Here is a 22,081-nt window from a genome sequence, read left to right on the forward strand (position 1 = left end):
TTGACTATATTTCATATTTCCTGCTTGAATCATCTATCTTACAATTACTGTATTCTATCATTATGTGTATACCCTTGAAATGCACAACAGCGTTTGTAACATTTCCATTAGTTTTTATTACAGACACAGCTATTTACACTGGTGTATTCAGCATCATAATCCGATGATACATAGTCAGACTGTCATTTCCTAGAGTGTTTCAAAGTACCTAATCAGAGGTCTGATCAGAGGTCTGACAGTTGATAAAGCAATGTTGTAAGTTAGCATTCATAATGCATTTGACACATTATGCATTTTCTATAAGATTAGCTATAAAGGAAATGTTAGAATAGGTATAGCATAGCATAGAGTACAGCACAGTGTTTTATTTGTATAGTATAGTGGATAGTGTACATAGCCTTTATTTATGTAAACCAGCTCTTTTCCCTTCTTGTTTTTAGTCTTTTTTTCCTAGCACCAGGGGAGCCCCCCCCTCCCAAATTTCGTTGTATGGTACCTGTACTATAGCAATGACAATAAAGACCATTCATTCATTCATTCATTCATTCATTCAAACACTCCAAATAGTTGATAGCAATGTGTCGATGTCATGAGAATGTCATGCGTCGAGTCACGGACTCATTGACTGGGAAAACACAATGACGTTGAGTAACAACCGGTTGCACATCACATGCACCTCTTACCACAGAGTTGTGTTAAAGCTGCAATAATGACCATAGCCTAGTAAGTGGAAGTGAGAAGCAATATTGTGGCAACATGTCGTGACGTTAGAATTCTAAGGTTCTATCTCCATTTTTGGTCAAAATGTAGTTTTTTTTTTTACATAATCTGATCCATTAGGTGTTTATTAATGCCTGTGTGGTGTTATTTTAAAAATGTTGACATTTTTGAGTTAGTAATTCATAAAATACAAAGGTTCCATCTCACAAAACATAATGGAATGTAAAAACGTTGACGCTCAATATCTCTGAACTGCCCTAAACGGAGATAGAAGCTTCTCATTCTAAACGGAGATAGAACCTTATCATTCTAAACGGAGATAGAACCTTATCATTCTAAACGGAGATAGAACCTTCTCATTCTAAGCTCACGATGTGGCTGCAAACCATATAAAGTGTGTGAGCATTTCTGAACTCTCTCTCTCTCTCTCTCTCTCTCTCTCTCTCTCTCTCTCTCTCTCTCTCTCTCGAAATCCACACACACATACACCCACCCACCCACACCCACCCACCCACCCACCCACCCACACACACACACACACACACACACACACACACACACACACACACACACACACACACACACACACACACACACACACACACACACACACACACACACACACACACACACACACACACACACACACACAGCAAAGGCACAAGCAAAGAACACATTTTTCCATAACGCTTTTTCTCAAAATGTTTTTCCAATGACTTTACCAGCAGTGACTAAAAAGCCACACATATTAGAGTTGGATAATGTGAGCAATCCACAGGAAAGAACAGTCATGGCATTGAAATGGCTTGTTGCTGAAACCGATCCTCTTAATGACCCCCAAGATCTCAAATGACAGAAGAAGAAAATAGGAGTAAATGAAGGGCCCACTTAGCCGATAACTATGAGAAACTTGGTCTATGTGTGAGACCTCTCTGTGAAAGACCTGTCTGTGAAAGACCTGTCTGTGAAAGACGCTGATATGGTGAGAAGAAAAGTAGGAAATCAGTGTTTCTGCTGATGGTATAATGTGGTCTAGTTTGTCAGACACAGATTAAGCCTATACTCCCCGAACAAAAAGCATCATCCAAAGGCAGTCTCCATTGGAGTTTGCCTAATATGTGTCAGAAAAAGCGCCCCAACAACTCTAATAAGAGAGAATAACCTGTCTCCATCCAGTGCTAGCCTTTACAGAGTGATCTAGCTACCATCATATAGGAACCCTCAAACTACACTATGTTTAATAGCCATTACAATTCTGAATTTCAACCCTACTGTACTTATATACTGTATGATAAGCATGCTTGGTACTGTTTCACAAAATGAGAAAGGTTAAACTCATCAGCCACTTAGCGAGCGGAAATTCCCCAGACAACAAATACACAAACAGGCGTTCATGTTTTCCCTTTTCGTGTTTGTGGTTGTCGTCTCTAATTTTTCTTTACCTAACCGACACAAGCCTGGATTGACTGGCAGAATTTCCATTATGCTGTTTACACCCGACAAAAATCTATTTTGCAGAGTGGAGAGAGAGAGAGAGAGAGGGAGAGAGCGAGAGAGAGAGAGAGAGTTTTGTTATTGCAGTCATTAAATCAATGTTCTCTCTGATCTAATTGGAGATAATGGTATTGTGCCTCCGCTTCCTTTAAGATTGAGACCGACTCCTTCCTTAATATAGACATGTTTATCTGACTCAGATGAGAGAATGGGGGGAGGGGAAAGAGAGAAAGGAGGGGGAGGGAAGGGGGAAAAGAGATGAGGGAAAGATGTAGGAAGAGATATAGGGGGAGAGAGAGAGAGAGAGAGAGAGAGAGAGAGAGAGAAAAAGAAGGGGGGAGAGAGAGATGAGATGAGAAACTAACTCCGAGATATTCACCTTCTTTCATATTCACCTGTTTCAAGGTTAGTTAGTGGCCAACGCTCATGACGGGGTGAACGTGAGTCAATGACTCACCAATTATTATTTTACTATTTTAACAAAGTTTTACACCTGCATCAGGGTTATCTTTCTATTCAATGGTTAAAGTGCTTCCTCTTATATTTCCTAGTGGGTAGCATGCATAGCCATGCAAACACAATCTTCAAACTCTAGTAAGCTGCTTTGAATATGGGCACCCGGCTGTCTAGACTCAGATAATATTGCTATTTGCATAGCACTAGACAGGCCCCAGAGCCACAGGTTATAAAGGAAGCATTTAAACACATTACACAGCACTATTTAATGTCTCCTACATACAGCTAGACTTACCAACGTTCGGACAATGTTGTGTCCGGTTTATACCGCCAGTGGGCGCTAGTATGCAAGTGATGTATGCAATTACGGAAGTGATGTATGCACTTCCGGATGTGAAGAAGGGAGTTGAATAAACGTGCGAAGTGAAAAGCAGCAGCGTGTCTCCCGGTCTCATTCTTTCCTAACTACTTTCTTACTACAGAATACCACAGACAATGAGAGATGTTTCAGCTTCAGCCTTCAGCAAAGCAAGATATTCCCTCATTAGCGATTCCATAGGTATCTGCAAATGAGCAGTAATCCAATATGATAGCTCCATGCCTAAAAAGGCTGGCGAGTGATTTTCCTTGCTTTCCACTAGTAATATCAACTGGTAGATGCCCCGCTATTTTCTGGCCACGTCAAATTGCAAAAAAAACAAAACATGAATGCTACAGCTTCATCCAATGACTGTGTGGCACCTGCTGAACAATGGGCTGATAAAAGGAGCAAGCAACAAGCAACTTGACCCTGTTTACTTTTACATTAACCACATAGTCTTTGCCTACAGTATCTACCCAGGCCAAATGATATCTCTGTAATAACAAACCGTGCACAGAAACAGGACACCTTGAAAGTGCACCTGGACAACACTGCAGCACCGAGGAGAATGCTGACACGTGGTGGAGGGAACGGTTTGATCAGCTGGCGCGAAACGGACACGAGTCCAAACGCAGGTGTATTGCCAAGTTGTGTCGGCGGTAAACAGATGAAATTACACAGCGCCGGAGTTCTGTCTCGTCTGCCCTCAGGTGGGTGGAGTTGGGGGTAAAATAGACATATTCACCACAACAAGCCTGTCAAGTGCCATCAGTTGCTATTAGACACCCTATAGCGCCTTCGCCAGCACCCCCACCAGCGCCTGTGTGTATGCGAACACTGATTTTTACACTGTTAAACCAGATCTTATCCACCTAATTGTTCTGGTTTTCTGCTCGAAATGACATGCCCACAGTGAATATAGAATATCTCCACAATCACAAGGGCCTTCATAATGATCTTGTTATCAAATGAAAGCTAACACCTGTGGGGTGGCTGTAGAAGTGTCAGAATCAAAATCTATGTTACTGTGTCAGAGTAAATAGAGCTAGAACATTATAAAACATCTCAAATTCAGTCTCCGCCTAAAAAAACAACAGCTTTTACAGTGAATATCACCTTGGAAACCTGATAACCAAGCCCAAATCATCTAGGAATCAGTACTCCATGGTCTTATTAGTACTTGTGCCAAAGTCGATGCTAGTAATGTGAGCAAATGCAACTTTGTACCTGTTTTAGTACAGGTATGTTTAGGCGGACACGTATATGTTTAGGCCATTTGGAGATATTTTGGCACCATCTTTGACCTTTGAACTTTCTCATGTATCAGATATTGTTGTTTTTTTGTTTTTTTGGGGGGGGGGATTTTTTGGGGTTGTCCGACCAATGATATGGAAATTCGGCGTTAAAACCGGACATGACACATTCTCCAGTTGGAGAAAACTGGATGTGACTTAGGCCGTGTTTACCGTCTCGGGAAAAAAATTGGGGCATCGTATAGCATGCAAAGTTGTGAAAAAAATGTGATATCGATGAAGAGAATAGGCTAGGTGCACGATCTCACTACTTCCTGAAAGGCAACTGGTATGAACATATCCTGTCTCACTCTATTGGTTTAATTGATTAATCAGCTGTGCACTGTGTGTTCCAACGGTTTACCGCACAGCTGATTAATCAATTAAACCAATAGAGTGAGACAGGATATGTTCATACCAGTTGCCTTTCAGGAAGTAGTGAGATCGTGCACCTAGCCTATTGATCGAGGTAAGCTCTTTATATCACTTCGGATCCACCTGTGGGTCCGTTGGCTATAGAGCCCATAATGTTAGTAAGGAGGCTTCCTTTTTGAACATAGAGGACTGCTGCTCTACTGCTCTAGGAAAGTGTTCCTACAGTATGATGTTAATGGGGTTGTTTGTCTGTCTGTTTTTCTCCCTCTCCCTCTCCCTCTCCGTCTCTCTCTCTCTATCTTTGTGCGACTAGTCATTTCCTCAAAAAGCAGGAAGGGTGGATTCTGAGGGGCCAATGGCAGGGCCTCTGTGTAGTAGGATCAGAGGGACAGCGTGACACAGAGTATATGCAGGTGCTATGTCAGCAGACACAGAGGCCAGAAAGGATCTAATTAGTACAAAAAAAAAACACACACACACACACAAACATACACAATATCAATCGACAAATCAACAACAACCAGAACAACTTTGGGGATTATGGTTTTAGAGGATACATATATTTATATACTATATATACTCTACTGGGTTTAGAACTAAATGAAAGTCCCATTGTTGTAAGCTGGGGTAGGAAGTCTATGCAAGAAAAGTGTTAGATGATTAATGCTGCTAACCCAGTCAGTTATGAACAGGATGTGAATGTGAAATCTCGAATCTGAATCTCGCACCACTTTCGATTCTCCTCATTAGGAGGCAGAAGTGCTTTAGCAAAGGGTTGTAGACCTGTAATGTGCTTGCCACATTCCCAACCAGTCAATAAAGGATTTTAAAATCAGGGCCGAAAATGAAATCACATGTTTCCATGCAATAAAGTTAACAGTACACAAATGCATGAATGAATTTGAAAAACACAAAAATCATATGAGTTTCTGTGCGATCAAGTTGCCAACACACAAAAGCATGAAAGCTTGAAATATGACACAGGCCAAATACATATACAGTACCTATAAAATCAGGAAAGAAGAAATATGAACACAAGATGGTGCTCAACCCATCTGCACATTATGTCCAATAAAGATGTTGATTATGATGAATGGCAGCGTAAGATTACATGAACCAGCAACAACAGATGCACTGTAAATGAATAACTGGTCCTGCAGGACTGTTTGGACAGGCAGAAAGCCTGGCTCTGCCATAATACATTCAAAGGATCCAACTAAACTAATGAAAGCTGCAACAGGACATTAACATCATGTTATTTAGAGAGAAGATCTGGGGAACAAAAGGATTGCTGGATCGACATCAAGGTTGTTTGGCAAGAGCCACAAACATGAAACAAATATGCACAGGTGCAGGCACACACGCACGCACGCAAGCACACACACACACACACACACACACACACACACACACACACACACACACACACACACACACATCAAACACAGTTACTAATAGGCCATTTCCTGTAGGGTGCAACCAAGCCATTCTGTCATTGGCCAGAGCAGAGCTTTATCTGGATAGCAGTGCCATGGGTGTGTATGTGTGTGTATGTGGAGACTGTATCAGATTCAGAGCCATCACAGACATCACAGAAAGATCCATGTGCATAGAGTGTTATTCAAAGATGGCATTAGTGACACTTTTCTTAAGAAATAATGACAATCCTTGCACCTTCATAATCACTAAGTGACATAGCATCACTACACCCCTCTATCTCCACCGCAAAAAGCAAAAGCCTGGGTATGTAGGTTTTTATTAACGCTTTGAAACATTGGTGCCCACTGTATGAATTCACTTTTTCACTTGAAATAAAGAAGGTGAGACTGACACCAGTGTCTCATAAATTGGGATAAATCAAATGAATAATTTATTACGGTTTATTCAATACTCAATTCAGTTCAAGTAAAATACAATCAACAGAAAGAAAGACTTGCAAGGAAAGAGCAACTACATACCCCAGGTCAAGTAGAATAGCTACAGCTCCCAAAGAGTCTCTGACTAAAACTTGAATATTCATTTGTTATATACTGAAAAGACCTTCTAAAACATATGCGGAGAGGGGACAGCTAAGTAGTCCTGTGACACTTGTATCCTACCTCACATCGTTGTAAAAATTCTCCACCTATCTTATGTTCTCAAAACACAGCCAGTATCAGTTGTCTGTGAGCACCCCCCCACCCCCATCCCCCCAAAGGGATTTCGTTAAACCTTCTGTTACATTTTTTGTTGCATTTTAAAATAAAGTTGGTCACAACAAAGTGTAAGAAATAGTATGAATGGAAATTCAATAAGAGGTCAAGACATATATTCATGTGATATTCACCAGATTCCTTCACCACCTAGGGTTTCATAGTTTAATGGCGTGAGAAATGTATTAATATTTGTGAATTCACAACAAAAGCTTGTAGCATGTACCTTTAAGGAGGGGAGAGGGCATGTCTGACATCTGGCAATTCTGCAGATATGTAAACACAGGCTAGGGACACGACACATGGGAAGTGGGGATGAGCTTAGGGAGACAGGGCATTAACTATGGTGCAGACTTCAGATGCATCCTGCTTCTTAAGTGTGTTTGGTTCAGACTGCGAAACCATGTGGCTATAAAAGGCAATGGGTCTCCGTCTCCTGCTCTCTGCCTGTCTCGTCTGCCTGCCTGCCTGCCTGCCTGCCTGCCTGATTGCCTGCCTGCCTGTCTTGTCTGCCTGCCTGCCTGCCTGTCTCGTCTACTTGCCTGCCTGCCTGCCTGTCTCGTCTACTTGCCTGCCTGCCTGCCTGCCTGTCTCGTCTACTTGCCTGCCTGCCTGCCTGCCTGTCTCGTCTACTTGCCTGCCTGCCTGCCTGCCTGTCTCGTCTACTTGCCTGCCTGCTTGTCTGTCTCGTCTACTTGCCTGCCTGCCTGCCTGTCTCGTCTACTTGCCTGCCTGCCTGCCTGTCTGTCTTGTCTACTTGCCTGTCTGCTTGCCTGCCTGCCTGCCTGCCTGCCTGTCTCGTCTACTTGCCTGCCTGCCTGCCTGCCTGTCTCGTCTACTTGCCTGTCTGCTTGCCTGCCTGCCTGCTTGTTGTCCACAGAAATCAATAAGAGACGTGGTAGTGAGCTGTTTGTCAGGGCAGTTTAGTGAGAACGTGAGAGAGAAACAGAGAGGGAGAGTAAAAAGAGTAAGAGCGTGGGAGAGAGTAGAACAGAGAATAGTAAAGAGACAAGAAGAGACAGAATTAGAGAGAGAGACAGAGAAAGCGAAAGTGCGAGACAGAGAGAGAGAGAGAGAGAGAGAGAGAGAGAGAGAGAGAGAGAGAGAGAGAGAGAGAGACCCCCCCAGGGCCCTGTCCCTCTGTTCTAAATTGAGCTTGGCCCTCCTCCCCTCCTCAAACTGAGTTCAGAGGTCGCGAGAGTTCTCAGCACCATGGACGGAGTTTGAGGACTTCTGTGGTTCAAAGATAGAAACAAATACTATTTGTTAGTCCATCAATTGACAAGATCACTGAAATACAGTCTCAATTTTTTCTAATGACATTTAGACATTTTGAATTGAATTGAAAGTGAAATTGAGTAGACACATGTTCATGTACAGTAAGTACAGTGGGGGTGGATAAGAGCTTATTGAATTAGCGCTCTGAGAGGCTCACACAGGCTGTTCTTGTTCAACTGTATAGGGCACTACAGGCACCACAAACAAAAGAAAGCTGTCTGGCAGCCATGTTATGTGAGGGTTATATTTAGCCTGCAATCACCCTCTCATTTAGACTCTTGGGTCTGTAATGAATCTGAGGGTTTTAATTAGCTTGGCTTGTTGACGAGAGGGTGGATGGAATATCCCCGGCAAACAAACAAACCTTTTTCCTTACAAGTCCTGGTGTAAGGCCAGAGGATATGGGTTGAGGAGGATCTGTTATATGACTGTAGCCTATGCGTGTGTGCATCAGTGTGTGTGGTATGTGGGTGCGTGGGTGGGTGGTTGTGCGTGTGTGTGTGTGTGTAAGGGGGTTTCCTCCTTTTGAGGTCTCTTCTTGAGAAACAGCCGGTACCTTCCATTAGAGGAACACACTCACACAGCCTCTCTGAAGTGGAGGCTGTGCTTCTACTGACTGTTTACTTAATCTGACCCTGATGGAACATAGCCACTATTCATCGTAGACCCATTTCCTGGGAACTCTGGGGAAAGTCAGAGCAAACACAAACACTGCCACCTACTGGCCTCTCCAAAACATGAAATATGTATTATTTTTTTTGCATAGGCACATTTAAGATTGAATTAGATGATCCCATTTATAATATTCAAGAGCACAATTTGCAACAATGTGCAAGGTTGTGTGCTTTCATCACCACAAAGTTGCATCAACATCAGTTCAAGAGACTATATTGCTTTTTCTTCCACATTACTATGACTAAAGGTTACACACCAAAGCTGGTTTTGTATCCGACGTACATCACTGATTGTGGTCCATCATAGGTTATTATTGTCTTAGTTTATCAAGGCTTTGGGAAACTCCCTTGTCCTGGTGTGATGCTGGTCTTATTGTAGTGGGGTTTGCAACTGGATCAGTGGCGCCATCATGTGGATAGTTTTGACACTGCATCAACATGTCTGTTGGTCTTATAACACGTTAAGCCAAACAGAGCCATATGGGGAACAGCTGGAAACAGTAAAATCATGACTCCTGCTGGCCCTAAGAGGATGATCTCTTCTTATGTGTGTTTGAGAGAGGGTGACACAAATGCACGCACACACTTCTTATGTTCGTGTATTGTATGTGTGTTTGAGAGAGGGAGACACATGAGCACGCACACACACACAGAGAGAGAGAGAGAGAGAGAGAGAGAGAGAGAGAGAGAGAGAGAGAGAGAGAGAGAGAGAGAGAGAGTGTGTGTGTGTGTGTGTGTGTGTGTGTGTGTGTGTGTGTGTGTGTGTGTGTGTTAGTGACTTAATGATGCCCCACATTGATTGTGGTGTGCTATTTGCTTGGGAGATATCAGTGTGCTAAAACTCACCAATTTGTTGTGTGGCAGCAAACGATTGGGCCACCTTACAGAACACACTCAAACTCACAGCACTCACATCACATACCATTTTTCAAAAATAATGAGATATCTGGTTAAATGAAGGTCAAATAAAAATAAATTTAAAAAGAAAGAAAATTTGCTGCTGTAATTTCAAAAGTTCTTTGCTAGGGAGTAAACACAAAACACAAGAAACACTTTGTTTATTTAATATCTTTGTTTTTCATGGCAGGTTTTCAATCTTGTTCAATCTCCAAACTATGATCACATCGGTATTAAATTCAACACATACATTCCTAGATTCCAGCAATGAACAAATAATCAATGTTCCTATGAACAATTTCTTCTATTGAGAATAGTCTGATTACTTTTTTGAAACTATAATTTCCATTAATAAAACATTTATTCAGATCATTATTGCCCAACATAATTTCCTTACTTTGCATGTTTATTTCAACACTAACACAGGTCTATATTACCAAAGCTAAACTCCGGAAATATATTTTTCAACAATTATTTATATATTATACATTAATCAGGATTCGGAGGGCAGTGAGGGAGGGAGAGTTGGTGCAGGGATACATAACTCTATCGCTCTGGAGGACTGCAGTGAAGTGGGGGCTGCACTGCGCCGGGTCTACCAGCCTCTTTTCTGAACTCCTGTGGCAATAACTTCTGGGTCTACCAGTGAGGATATACTTAGATTAGATTAGACTCAAGAGTACAAGTACTTATACAACAAAATGTAGTTTAGCATTCAACCAGAAAGTGCAAATAGTGGTATGGTGCAAAAGACAAGATAGTGTCTTTTGTTGTTTTCTCATTGTAACAGTCTTTCTGGTCTTCTGAATAAAGCTATTGGCCAGCTGCAATTAGTCCAAAATGCAGCAGCGAGAGTTTGAACCAAAACAAGCAGAAGAGCTCATATAACTCCTAATTTTAGAGACTACACTAGCTTCCTGTTAAGTTCAGAATAGATTTCAAGATCCTTCTGCTTGTTTATAAAACTCTCACTGGCACAGCACCAGAATATCTGAAATACCTTTTGCTAGCATATCAGCCTGATACTCTCAGGTCTTCTGACGCTGGTTTTCTCTGTGTACCACATGTACAAAAGAAGAGATTTGGTGAGGCTGCATTCTCATTTTATGCACCCAAATTGTGGAATGCACTGCCAGTTTACATTAGGGATGCAACCTCAGCAAATATGTTCAAGTCATGACTAAAAACCCATCTTTTGCATGAAAAGCGCTATACAAATAAAGTAATTATTATTATTATTATTATAGTGTTAACAGTGCATGGTATTACAGTGAGTATAAATAAATGAATATAAAGTGAATATACATACACCTTCTTCTTCCTCAATAACAGGGCACAGAGGTACAAAATAAAGTTTCCTCTGTATTAGGAGGAACTGGCTTGCTTTCCTCTACAATCGTGGACTCACCGTCCCCTAAAATACCTTGAATCCCGAGTTTTCAAATCAAATCAAATCAAATCAAATCAAGTTTTATTTGTATAGCGCATTTCTCACAAAATGTGACCCAATGCGCTTCACAGAGGGCAAAGAAGATAACTAAGATGGACATTAAAACCACATGATGACAGAACACGCAAGCAGGCAAGGGCAAAAAAACCTGTACACTGTGCATCCAGGAAAATCCCCTTGCAGCCCTCTACTCATAGAGCGACTACCTCCATTTTGCCTACCAGCGCACAGCAGTGGCTCCCAAACCCCCGGGGGACCCCTAGCCGCACACACCCGACCTGCCCCACCACCAGCACACCCGACCAACCAACCAAGCACGGCCGGGGGCCCCCGAGGAGAGACCCGAGAACCACCGGTGCACAGCAAGCAAGCAAGGGCGAAAAACCTGGTATCCATGGAAAATTCCCCTGCAGCCCTCTACTCATAGTATATACATATATAGTGTTAGTTAACATAATGTATATATATATATTCATTGTTAATTTTAGAAAATCTTACATTCGGACACAAAACGTCACGTCATTGACCCATATACAGTTTTCAAAGGGTTTCTATTGGATGCCCTCTAGTTGACCCCAAAACATTTGCACAGCCTTTTGCAGGTGGACCTATTGGAACAAAAGGTGACAAAATAATTCAGTTTTGAACAAAAACAAACTGAACTCAAAGATGCTAAAAACGTCATCGTTTTATTAAGTAAGCCCTTCGATGACGCTTGTTATGGGGTCCTCCAAGGTTCCTGTCTGGATGAGGCCAGCCTTGCCCCTCTCCACCACCTGTACAGCCCTAAGTAAGCTGGCCCTCAGTAGCCGGTTCCCCACACACCTCCGAATCACAGCCTCCACATTGTCCTGTTGTCCAGGCCTTCTCCCAGCGTTCTTGTAATCACACTGGTACCCCTGTGTGACAAAGAAGGCACAGAGGGCCTTGGCGTCCACCTCCCCAAGGCCCAGCTCTCTCAGAGCAGCCTCCCAGGCCGCGTTCACCCTGCGGTTCTTCGTTCTCCGTCTCAGGATGGAAGCAGTGGTGGGCAGGCCTGGGGCCAGGTCGGGCAGACGTGCCAGGACACGCGTATGGCAACAGTTGAGTGTGTCGGCCACATAGCCAAACAGAAGACCAACCTCAGCCGTAGACAGGCTGAGGAAGCGAGAAAAAAAGAGGTGAAGACAGTGCCGTTGGGATACTGGTAGTTTCTGAGTTGATGATGATGAAATAAATAAATGATGAATTCTTTATTTAATATATGTCATGAAATAATCTGTCATTTATTGTTTATCTGTGAATGCACAATGATCTAATCTCAGGATTAATTTGAAGGCGTTAAAGTGCTGAAGATAGCTTTCCATCGCCGGAAGGCTAAATGATGGGTCCTCGTAGGCTTTATGATGTTTTGTTGGCTCTTTCTCACCTGTCGTCTAGAGAAGTCCACACTTGATCTTGCTGAGCCTGCTTGGCCAGCGCCTGTCTGTGGCACTCCAGTCTCTCTGTCAAGGCCCTAGCTGCTTCATCCAGCTCCTCGAAACGGGAGCTTATTGACACCAACCTTTTCTCCAACCTTGGAATATAGTAAAACAACCTCAGAAACGACTAAAGTTCTAACTAACAGAACTTCTGAAGAGCGACTCATAACAATATCATACGCAAAAAAATATCATACATAAAAAACAAAACAATGGATTAATCAAGGCAGGTGCAAATAGATTTGCAATGGTCCATAGTCATTGCCTTGAATTGACCTATAGAGGGGAGAGAGTCTATCTTAAAAGTGATTTGTAGCAGGTTCCAGGAGTGTGGAGCAGCAAAGAAAAGGCAGTCTTTCCATTTTCTGTACACATGCAGGGGACCTTTACTGTAAGCCAGTTATTTGATCAGGTGAGGTAAGGGCCAATATTCTGACTTAACAGTGAAGAAATGTACGGTGGTAAATTCCCAAGCAGCACCTTATAAATAAACAGATACCAATGCCTATTTCGCCTCATTTCCAAGGATGACCAACCAACCATGTTATATAAAAGACAATGATGAGTGTTGTAATTAGCACCCGTGACAAATCTAAGGGCAGAGTGTTAGACTGAGTAAAGTGGTTTTAGCGTTGAAGACGCACCATGTCTATAGATCACATGTTCATCCACTTTCTCCAGCTTCTGTCCTCTCACTCTACCAGCCCTCTCCAAGATGGCCGCTGCACTGAAGCCGGCCTCATCGTCTCTGGACCCCATCCCTACCCCCCTACTCAAAGAGGTGTTCGACACGATAGGGCCACACATCCTCTCAATAATCAATAGCTCGCTGGCCACTGGCATTGTTCCGCCCAGCCTCAAACAAGCAGTGGTCCAGCCTCTCCTTAAGAAACCCAACCTGGACCCCTCCAACCCCAGTAACTACAGACCTATTTCCAAGCTCCCAGTCGTGTCCAAGCTCCTGGAAAAGGCTGTCCTCAGCCAGCTGTGGCCCTACCTCCAACAGAACAACATCCTGGAGAAGTTTCAGTCTGGCTTCAGACCTGGCCATAGCACTGAGTCGGCACTTTTAAAGGTTTGGAACGACCTCCTCCTCATCGCAGACTCCAGGAAATGTGCTGCCCTGGTCCTCCTGGACCTCAGCGCAGCTTTTGACACTATAGACCACGCCATCCTCCTCGATCGCCTCCAGCAGGAGGTTGGCATCACCGACACCGCTTTGTCGTGGTTCAAGTCCTACCTCAGCAATAGAACCCACGCCGTCCACATAGCAGACAGCTCCTCCAGACAAGCCAACCTCACCTGTGGGGTCCCTCAGGGCTCCATCCTCGGTCCCATCTTGTTCTCCCTCTACATGCTCCCCCTATGTCTAATCCCTCAACGCTACAAGATCTCATTCCACTGCTATGCGGACGACACCCAGCTCTACCTGTCAATCAACACTGACGACCCCGCCGATCTGAAGCGCCTGATGGACTGCCTCCGCGATGTGAAGGAGTGGATGGCCCAGAGCTTCCTACAGCTGAATGAGAGCAAGGGGGAAATCCTCCTCATCGGCAACACCACCGCCATCACTCAGCTCAGCACCAACATGGGAAGCCTGTCCACCCTTGTCAGACCACATGTCAAGAACCTCGGTGTCATCTTTGACTCCGAGCTTAACCTTGACCGACAAGTGAGCTCCGTCGTGAAGGCATGTTTCTACCAACTACGCATCATAGCCAAGATCAAGTCCTTCCTCACCCCCAGCGACCTGAGGAGGGTCGTCCTCATGCTAATCTCATCTAGGCTCGACTACTGCAACTCACTCTATGCTGGACTTCCTGATAAGACCATATACCGCCTGCAGCTAGTCCAAAATGCCGCTGCCAGGCTGGTGTCAGGCACCAAAATGAGGGACCACATCTCCCCTGTCCTCATCTCCCTTCACTGGCTCCCAGTGAAGAAGAGAGTGAAGTTCAAAATCTGCACCTTTGTTTTTAAAGCTCTCAACAGTCTCGCCCCACCCTACATCAAGGACCTCCTGGACCAGTCTACCTCCTCAAGGCCCAGACCCAGGCTCAGGTCCGACGCCCAACTCAGCCTGAGGGTCCCACGTACCAACCTCAAGAGGAAGGGTGACCGTGCCTTTGCGGTGATAGCACCGACCCTGTGGAACGCGCTCCCTTCTGCCATCAAGTTTGCCCCCACTCTGGACTCCTTTAGAGCCAAGTTAAAAACCCACCTCTTCCTAAATGATATTCCCTAAGTCTACTCTCTATTTGTTGTGAATTGTATGCCTGAGATTTACGTTTAAGTCGTCTGTGTCTGATTTCTGCTTTCTGTGTTCCTTGTCTTTGTCTTTATCTGTTCCTTTACCCGGGCTGCGCCCCGGGCCGATGTAAAAGTTGGATGGGGGGCGCATTATAAATAAAATTAACATTAACATTAACATTAACATCACCATAGTCCAAGACAGACAGGAATGTTGCTTCCACAATTCTTTTTCTGTACAACAAAGGAAAACAGGTTTGTTTCTGTACAAAAAGCCCAACCTTCTGACACAGCTTGCTGACAAGGTTATCAATATGATACTTAAATTGAAGTTCATGATTGTGGGGAACATGGCGCGTTGTGGCCTGCAGGTGGTGCCAGACTGTGGTGGAGTGGGGATGGTGGAGCTGATTGACGCAGGTGTCCTCAATCAGGCTCATTATCCCAAATGGTCTTTTTAACCTGTGTGTGTTTGTTCCCTCAAGACAGTGACTGGGAGTGAGAGAGGCAATGTGATCCTGCCACGGACAGAGACAGAGTGAAAGCAGATCCCGAAAGGGGAGACAGCCGGACGTGGTCGGCCAGGACGGCGACTCTGTCACCGAGCGTTATTATTATTATTATTATTATTATTTTGGAAAAAGAGACTTTCCAGCGCGCCAAAGGCTTTTTCTGAGCTGTGCTCTCAAATAAACAAGCTGCCTAAACCCGTTCCCCTGTGTCGACCTCCCTCGCCCGAATCTGCTACTTCCCCAGTGTCGCCGGAATCTGCTACAATGATCAATCCAGATACCAAGATACTTGTACTCGGAGACTCTCAATCCATTTACTGTGGTTATACATAGACTATCATGATCAATACTTTTGGTATTTGTAAATAACATACATTTTGTTCTACTAGCGTTCAGAACCAGTTTAAGCTTGAATAGTGCTTCTTGAAGAGCATTGAATGCAAGCAGCAGTCTTTCAGTGGCCAGTAGTACAGAATCTGCTAGACAATCGTATCGTCAGCATAAAGATGAGCTTGGCAGATGAGCTTGGCACACCTCTCACACAGATAGTCCTGAAAGAATTTGCAAGCCTTATTGTCCATACCAATATTAGAAAGTGTTTGTAGGAGTAAGTAATGGTCTACTGTATCGAAAGCTTTAGGTAGATCGACAAAAAGTACAGCACTTCTTCCTGTCTAAAGCAGATATAATGTCATTTGTAATCAGAGTGACAGCAGTGATTGTACTACTACAGTATGCTTAGCTCTAAAACCAGATTGAATAGTTCGAAAGGTATGACTTGAATTGAGTGTTCGCTAAGGTTTCTAAAATCTTTGCCAGATATGAAAGCTTGGAGATTGGACGATAATTCTTTAAATCGTCAGTGATGCCTCCTTTATGTAAGGGAGTCACATGCGCAGTCTTCCAGGCCCTAGGAAAACTACCAGCAGCAAGGCAGAGATTAATTACCTGAATGGTAATTAGATTCAGATAGTAAGTCGATTTAGCTTTTCTTACAGCTGCTGTGCATTTATTTCTAGCCTGTCTGAAAGAACCAGTGTCTCTAGGATGACCAGATTCTCTAGCCAGAGCCCAAGCTGAGGTTCTCAAGTTGAACTGGCAGGACAACTCTGGGGTAAACCAGGGGGTCACTCTATCTTTGATTCTAATCTTTTTGAGTGGAGCGTGTACGTTAACAAATCAGTTGAATATTTCAGTGAAGTCCAGTGCCAGTTGAGCATCATTGAACTTAGAAGTAAAGTAACTGATGTTGACATGGCCCAATCCCGATTCCCTTTTCTACCCCTATGGCTCGTTTTCGAGTGCCACTCGCTTTTGAGCCAAGGCCTCGGAACAGAGCCACAAGCCATAGTGGTTGAAATCTTTCCCTATGAAATGGGACAACCCTTCAAGACCCTGATACGTCATCAGTATTGTCATAGAAAAGCATTGATAATGATAATAATAATAATAATAATAATAATACATTAGACTTATATAGTGCTTTTCTAGACACTCAAATACGCTTTTTTAAACTGAAAAAATTGAGTAGTAATAATAAAAAGAAACCAAAAGTATGATTGATGCTCGCGATTCATTCACAATTAAAGTTGTACGCTATCAATCAATCAAACGACAATCAAAGTCATCAAATAAAAAAGAACAACGCTTCATTATCAGACCATGACAGAATAACGGTGCTCTGTAGGCTATTAACCTGTGCTCCTACCCTGCCAGTCTGCACTGATTTCAAAGTTGTTTAAAAAGCCACTACTAAACTGAGCTATCACTAACAAAAAATATATGTGTGTGAATGGGATCAGTAGACAAAGTTCATTTGTGGCCAAATTAGTAATATTGAAACTACCAACCAAATCAGAAAGTTAATTTGAGTTGATTTGTCCATGAAATGTTGAACTGATCCCATTCACACCAATTGTTTTTAAGTTAGTAGTTGCTATTTAAACAAATCTGACCCATGGATTATAGTTTTATCTGACGCATAGACTACTTTCTTACTAACACACACTATATATATATATATAAAAAAAAAAATAATACTTTAAGTAACACAAACTCCATATCACCTGATCACTGTTCCGCAGAAGCCTTTGACGAAGGTCCCCTCTGTGGCCATCCTACCACTGTGCCAGATCCAACCCTGACACTACCTTCAGACAACACTCCTGAAGGAGCGCCTACCTCCTACCCTCCTACAAATAAACATTCACACCCCCTTATGCGAGAATGCACTCTTGTATGCTCCCACACACAAACAGTCTTCCCTGTGGTGAGATGTGTTGGTTATGCAAAGGCTATTTTAAGCAGTGGCTAAAAATAGAAAGCGAATGGCATTGGCAGGACGATTACGGGGGTCTAACGCTCTGGTAACAGTACAGCTCCCTCACTGGGTGGAATACTGGTGCGTAGTGGACCTGTGTCCAGTGTAGTGTATTATTATGGACATGAATAAAATGCACTAAATGAAATGATAAAATAATCAAATGGTCCCTTTTATGTGTCCATTAAGGCTCTGTATTTCAGACGGTGTGTTGAGTCATAGTGTGTTATTCAGTTTTGCCCCTGTGGGGACACTCCACATGACATAGGGTGATTGTTGGGTTGGCTGAATCAGAATCAGAATTAATATATATATTTATTGTTTTGATATAAAGTAATGGCATTAATTGATTTCGATCTATACTTCAGACATTGATTTGACTTTTCACATACTGATGACTCTAACTCATTGGCTTGATTTAAAGCTTACACATGGAATTAGAATTAAGAGTGAGGTGAAAATTGCTGTAGTTGAGACCTGCACTTACATTAACAGGACAGTAGGGTGAGCTGTAGTGTTTCTCAAAGATCATTGGACTTGTTACTGTGATCTCTGGCATGACTCTTTTTATTCAAAGTGATTGTTTATAGAAAATATCATACCAAGGGATTTGGGGGCCTAGACGTTGAATATATTTCAACTATAGGCCTATATATATACACACACACATTCTGTCTCTGTCTTTCTCTCTCTCTCTCTCTCTCTCTCTCTCTCTCTCTCTCTCTCTCTCTCTCTCTCTCTGTCTCTCTGTCTCTCTGTGTGTCTCTCTCTCTCTCTCTCTCTCTCTCTCTCTCTCTCTCTCTCTCTCTCTCTGTCTCTCTCTGTCTCTGTGTTTCTCTCTCTCTCTCTCTCTCTCTCTCTTTCTCTCTCTGTCTCTCTCTCTGTCTCTCTGGATTTCTCTGTATTTACATTTACATTTTTGGCATTTAGCAGACGCCTTATTCCAAAGCGACTTACAATCAATACATTTGAATACTAAGCATGTGAATCAGCAGTCCACCATTCGTTGCAGGAAGAGTACTCTAGCTCGGGCCCGGGGCCACTGATAGAAGGAAACCTTCTCCCTATTATCGCCTTCTACTACTTTCCTTCTTACTACTATTTTTTATTTTATTTTTATTTATTTTTACTACTGGAGAAACTGAGAAACAGTACAAGGGGGGCAATAGAAGTCCTAGGGACACAGTAGAGGGGAAAGCGGGTGTCTTTAGGAGACGTAGTGGTGAGGGTCGGAAGATGTCTCAGGAGGAGCAGTTAAGATGTAACCTGAAGAGATGGGTCTTCAGTCTACGACGGAAGATGGGTAGTGACTCTGCCGTTCTGACAGCCGTGGGGAGCTCATTCCACCAGCGGGGAGCCAGTGTTGTGAAGAGACGTGATCGGGCAGCCCGACTGCTGTGTAGAGGAGGTGGGGCCAGTCGGCCAGCCGAGGTGGAGGAGCGGAGTGAGCGGGCAGGGGTTTTGGGGGTTACCATTTCCTTCAGGTAGGCAGGGGCTGTCCCTTTAGCTGCCTGGTATGCAAGCACCAGGGTCTTGAATCTGATGCGAGCTGCTATCGGGAGCCAGTGCAGGGTGCGAAGGAGAGGGGTGACATGCGAGTATTTGGGGAGGTTGAATACCAGCCGGGCAGCAGCATTCTGGATGAGCTGCAGAGGTCTAATGGCTGAAGCGGGGAGCCCAGCCAGGAGTGCATTGCAGTAATCCAGGCGGGAGATGACCAGTGCCTGGATCAAGAGTTGCGCTGCCTCTCTGGTAAGGAATGGTCGTATCCTTCTGATGTTGTAGAGGAGGAATCTGCAGGAGCGAGCCGTTGCTGCAATGTTCTCCGCACAGGATAGTCGGTTATCCAGGATCACTCCAAGGTTCTTGGCTGTCAGGGAGGGGGTTACAGTAGAGTTCTCCACTGTGATGGAGAAGTCTTGGAGAGGGCAGGCTTTCCCGGGGATGAAGAGGAGCTCAGTCTTGTTAAGATTGAGCTTGATATGGTGGTCAGCCATCCAAGTTGAAATGTCAGCGAGACATGCTGAGATACGGGTTGCCACGTGTACATCAGACGGGGGGAAGGACAGGAAGAGTTGAGTGTCGTCTGCGTAGCTGTGGTAGGAGAGCCCATGTGAAGAGATTACCGAGCCAAGAGACTTGGTGTAGAGGGAGAAGAGTAGGGGCCCTAGGACGGAACCCTGGGGAACTCCAGTGGAGAGGGTTCGTGGAGAAGATAGCGATTCTCTCCAGGTCACCTGGTAGGAGCGGCCCGCCAGGTAGGTATCTCTGTCTCTCTCCCCCTGTCTCTCTCCCACTCATCCACACACACCCTGTCTGTGAGTCCGCCTCTCTCACAGTCTCTAACAGTCCATAGAGAGGACCAGAGACTGGTGAGTGCATGTATTTGTGTGTGTGTGTGTGTGTGTGTGTGTGTGTGTGTGTGTGTGCGTGTGTGTGTGTGTGTGTGTGTGTGTTTCAGAGAGAGAGAGACTTACTGGTGTTTGGTCAGTTAAAACAACTGAAACACACACACACACACACACACACACACAGGGTCTCCAGCTTGTTTAGACATTGTTGTGTTTTGGTTTGATCCCCCTGGGAAATGTGTGTGTGTGTTTGTGTGTGTGTGTGTGTGGGTGTGTGTGACAGACAGGTGGACAGACAGACAAACAGACACACAGACAGGCAGGCACATACACACACACACACACACACACACACACACACACACACACACACACACACACACACTCAGACCCACACACACCCAGACCCACAAACACAGACACACAGACAGGCAGACACATACACACACATACACACACACACACACACACACACACACACATACAGACACACACACACACACACACACACACACACACACATACACACACACACACACACACACACACACACACACACACACACATCTATTTCCGGGTTTTGATTTTGTGTGCCAGGTATTTGCCCTCCTCCTCCTCCCCCCCCTTTCTCTCTTTCTCTCTTTTTCTCTCTCCTCCCCACTTTCTCTCTTTTTCTCTCTCCTCCCCACTTTTTCTCTCCCTCCTCCCCCCTCCATCTCTCGGAGTAAGCGGTTAAACAGTAGGATTTAGTAGAACAATATATTTCTCTCCATCTCTTTCTCCCCTGTCTCTCTCAGTTTTATTTATTGTCATGGGAAACATACATTTACATTGCCAAAGCAAGTGTGAGGATAATTATTTCATTTTTAAAATTAAATCAGCTATTGTATAGTGTATATATGTTACGGTACATGTGGGAATGCGGTACATGTGGGAAAACTAGGGTTAGGGTTAGGTGCTACGGTGCTAGGGTTAAGGTTAGGGTTAGGGGTAGGGTTAGGGTTAGGATTACGGTTAGGGTTAGACATGCCAGCATGTACCAAGTCGACGTAGCACCTAACCCTAACCCTAGTTTTCCCACATGTACTGTATTCCCACATGTACCGTAACATATATATATATAGTATACATGTAAATAAAGATAACTTTATTATATATAGAAAATATTTCAGATACTGTGGAAGATTATCCTCCTTTCCAGTGAAGTAGCTGCCGTCTAGTTGTGACATTTTTGTTTATCCCGACCCATCGTTGATGACGCGGATGGTTCTGGTTACACTGGTATGAACGCGGGCTGGTTCTCCAGACAGCACCAAGGTTCGGAGGTTCGCGAACGTGAACCGGAACGGTTCTTTGCCGGGGTGAAAGCCCTAACAGACAGACAGCCACAGTAGACTCTGACCTCTTGGTCCTCTGAGACAGCAGCATGTATATTTATACTCTCCTGAAGAGGGAATTTCACAAAAATGTATTTACTCTGTGGAGCTGCCAACACACACTCACACGCACACACACACACACACACACACACACACACACACACACACACACACACACACACACACACACTGTAATTAGCCTGTTTGGTGGGTTTTCCTGCGGGAGAGTATTCCTGCACTAAGAGGTGTGTGTCTGTGTGTGTGTGTGTGTGTGTGTGTGTGTGTATGTGTGTGTGTGTGTGTGTGTGTGTGTCTAATGTCTTTGTTTACCCTTTGAGCGAGAGTCACAGTAGATCCCAGCTGATGGATAGCTGTGTGTGTGTGTGTGTGTGTGTGTGTGTGTGTGTGTGTGTGTGTGTGTGCATGTGTGTGTGTGTGTGTGTGTGTGTACATTGAACTTATAATTTTGATTTAAATCCACTGACATTTACATTTTATTTAGCAGACACTTTTATCCAGACAGACAGACAGATGGAGAGACAGACAGACAGACAGACAGATGGAGAGACAGACAGACAGACAGATGGAGAGACAGACAGACAGACAAACTGATGGAG

The 22,081-nt window shown here is 44.0% G+C and overlaps 2 protein-coding genes across 2 annotated transcripts in view; one reads left to right on the top strand and one right to left on the bottom strand.

Moving 5' to 3' along the window:
- Positions 1-11,881: 11,881 nt before the first annotated feature.
- Positions 11,882-13,168, bottom strand: LOC308173944 (single-pass membrane and coiled-coil domain-containing protein 1-like; the record flags this gene model as incomplete). The annotated part of the gene is made up of 3 exons (XM_080548997.1): positions 11,882-12,326; positions 12,598-12,744; positions 13,149-13,168. 3 exons carry the CDS (start codon positions 13,166-13,168, stop codon positions 11,882-11,884), a joined length of 612 nt encoding a protein of 203 aa, XP_080405123.1.
- A 196-nt stretch (positions 13,169-13,364) lies between these two features.
- Positions 13,365-22,081, top strand: part of LOC308173945 (breast cancer anti-estrogen resistance protein 3 homolog) — a gene marked incomplete at both ends in the record, with an annotated part of 52,085 nt that continues 43,368 nt past the window's right edge. The window contains one exon of the mRNA XM_080548998.1: positions 13,365-13,566. Coding sequence (XP_080405124.1) covers positions 13,365-13,566 — 202 coding nt within the window. The remainder of the gene's footprint in view (positions 13,567-22,081) is intronic.

Source organism: Nansenia antarctica (assembly GCF_963989245.1).
Source record: "Nansenia antarctica genome assembly, chromosome: 19".
Lineage (NCBI taxonomy): Eukaryota > Metazoa > Chordata > Actinopteri > Argentiniformes > Microstomatidae > Nansenia > Nansenia antarctica.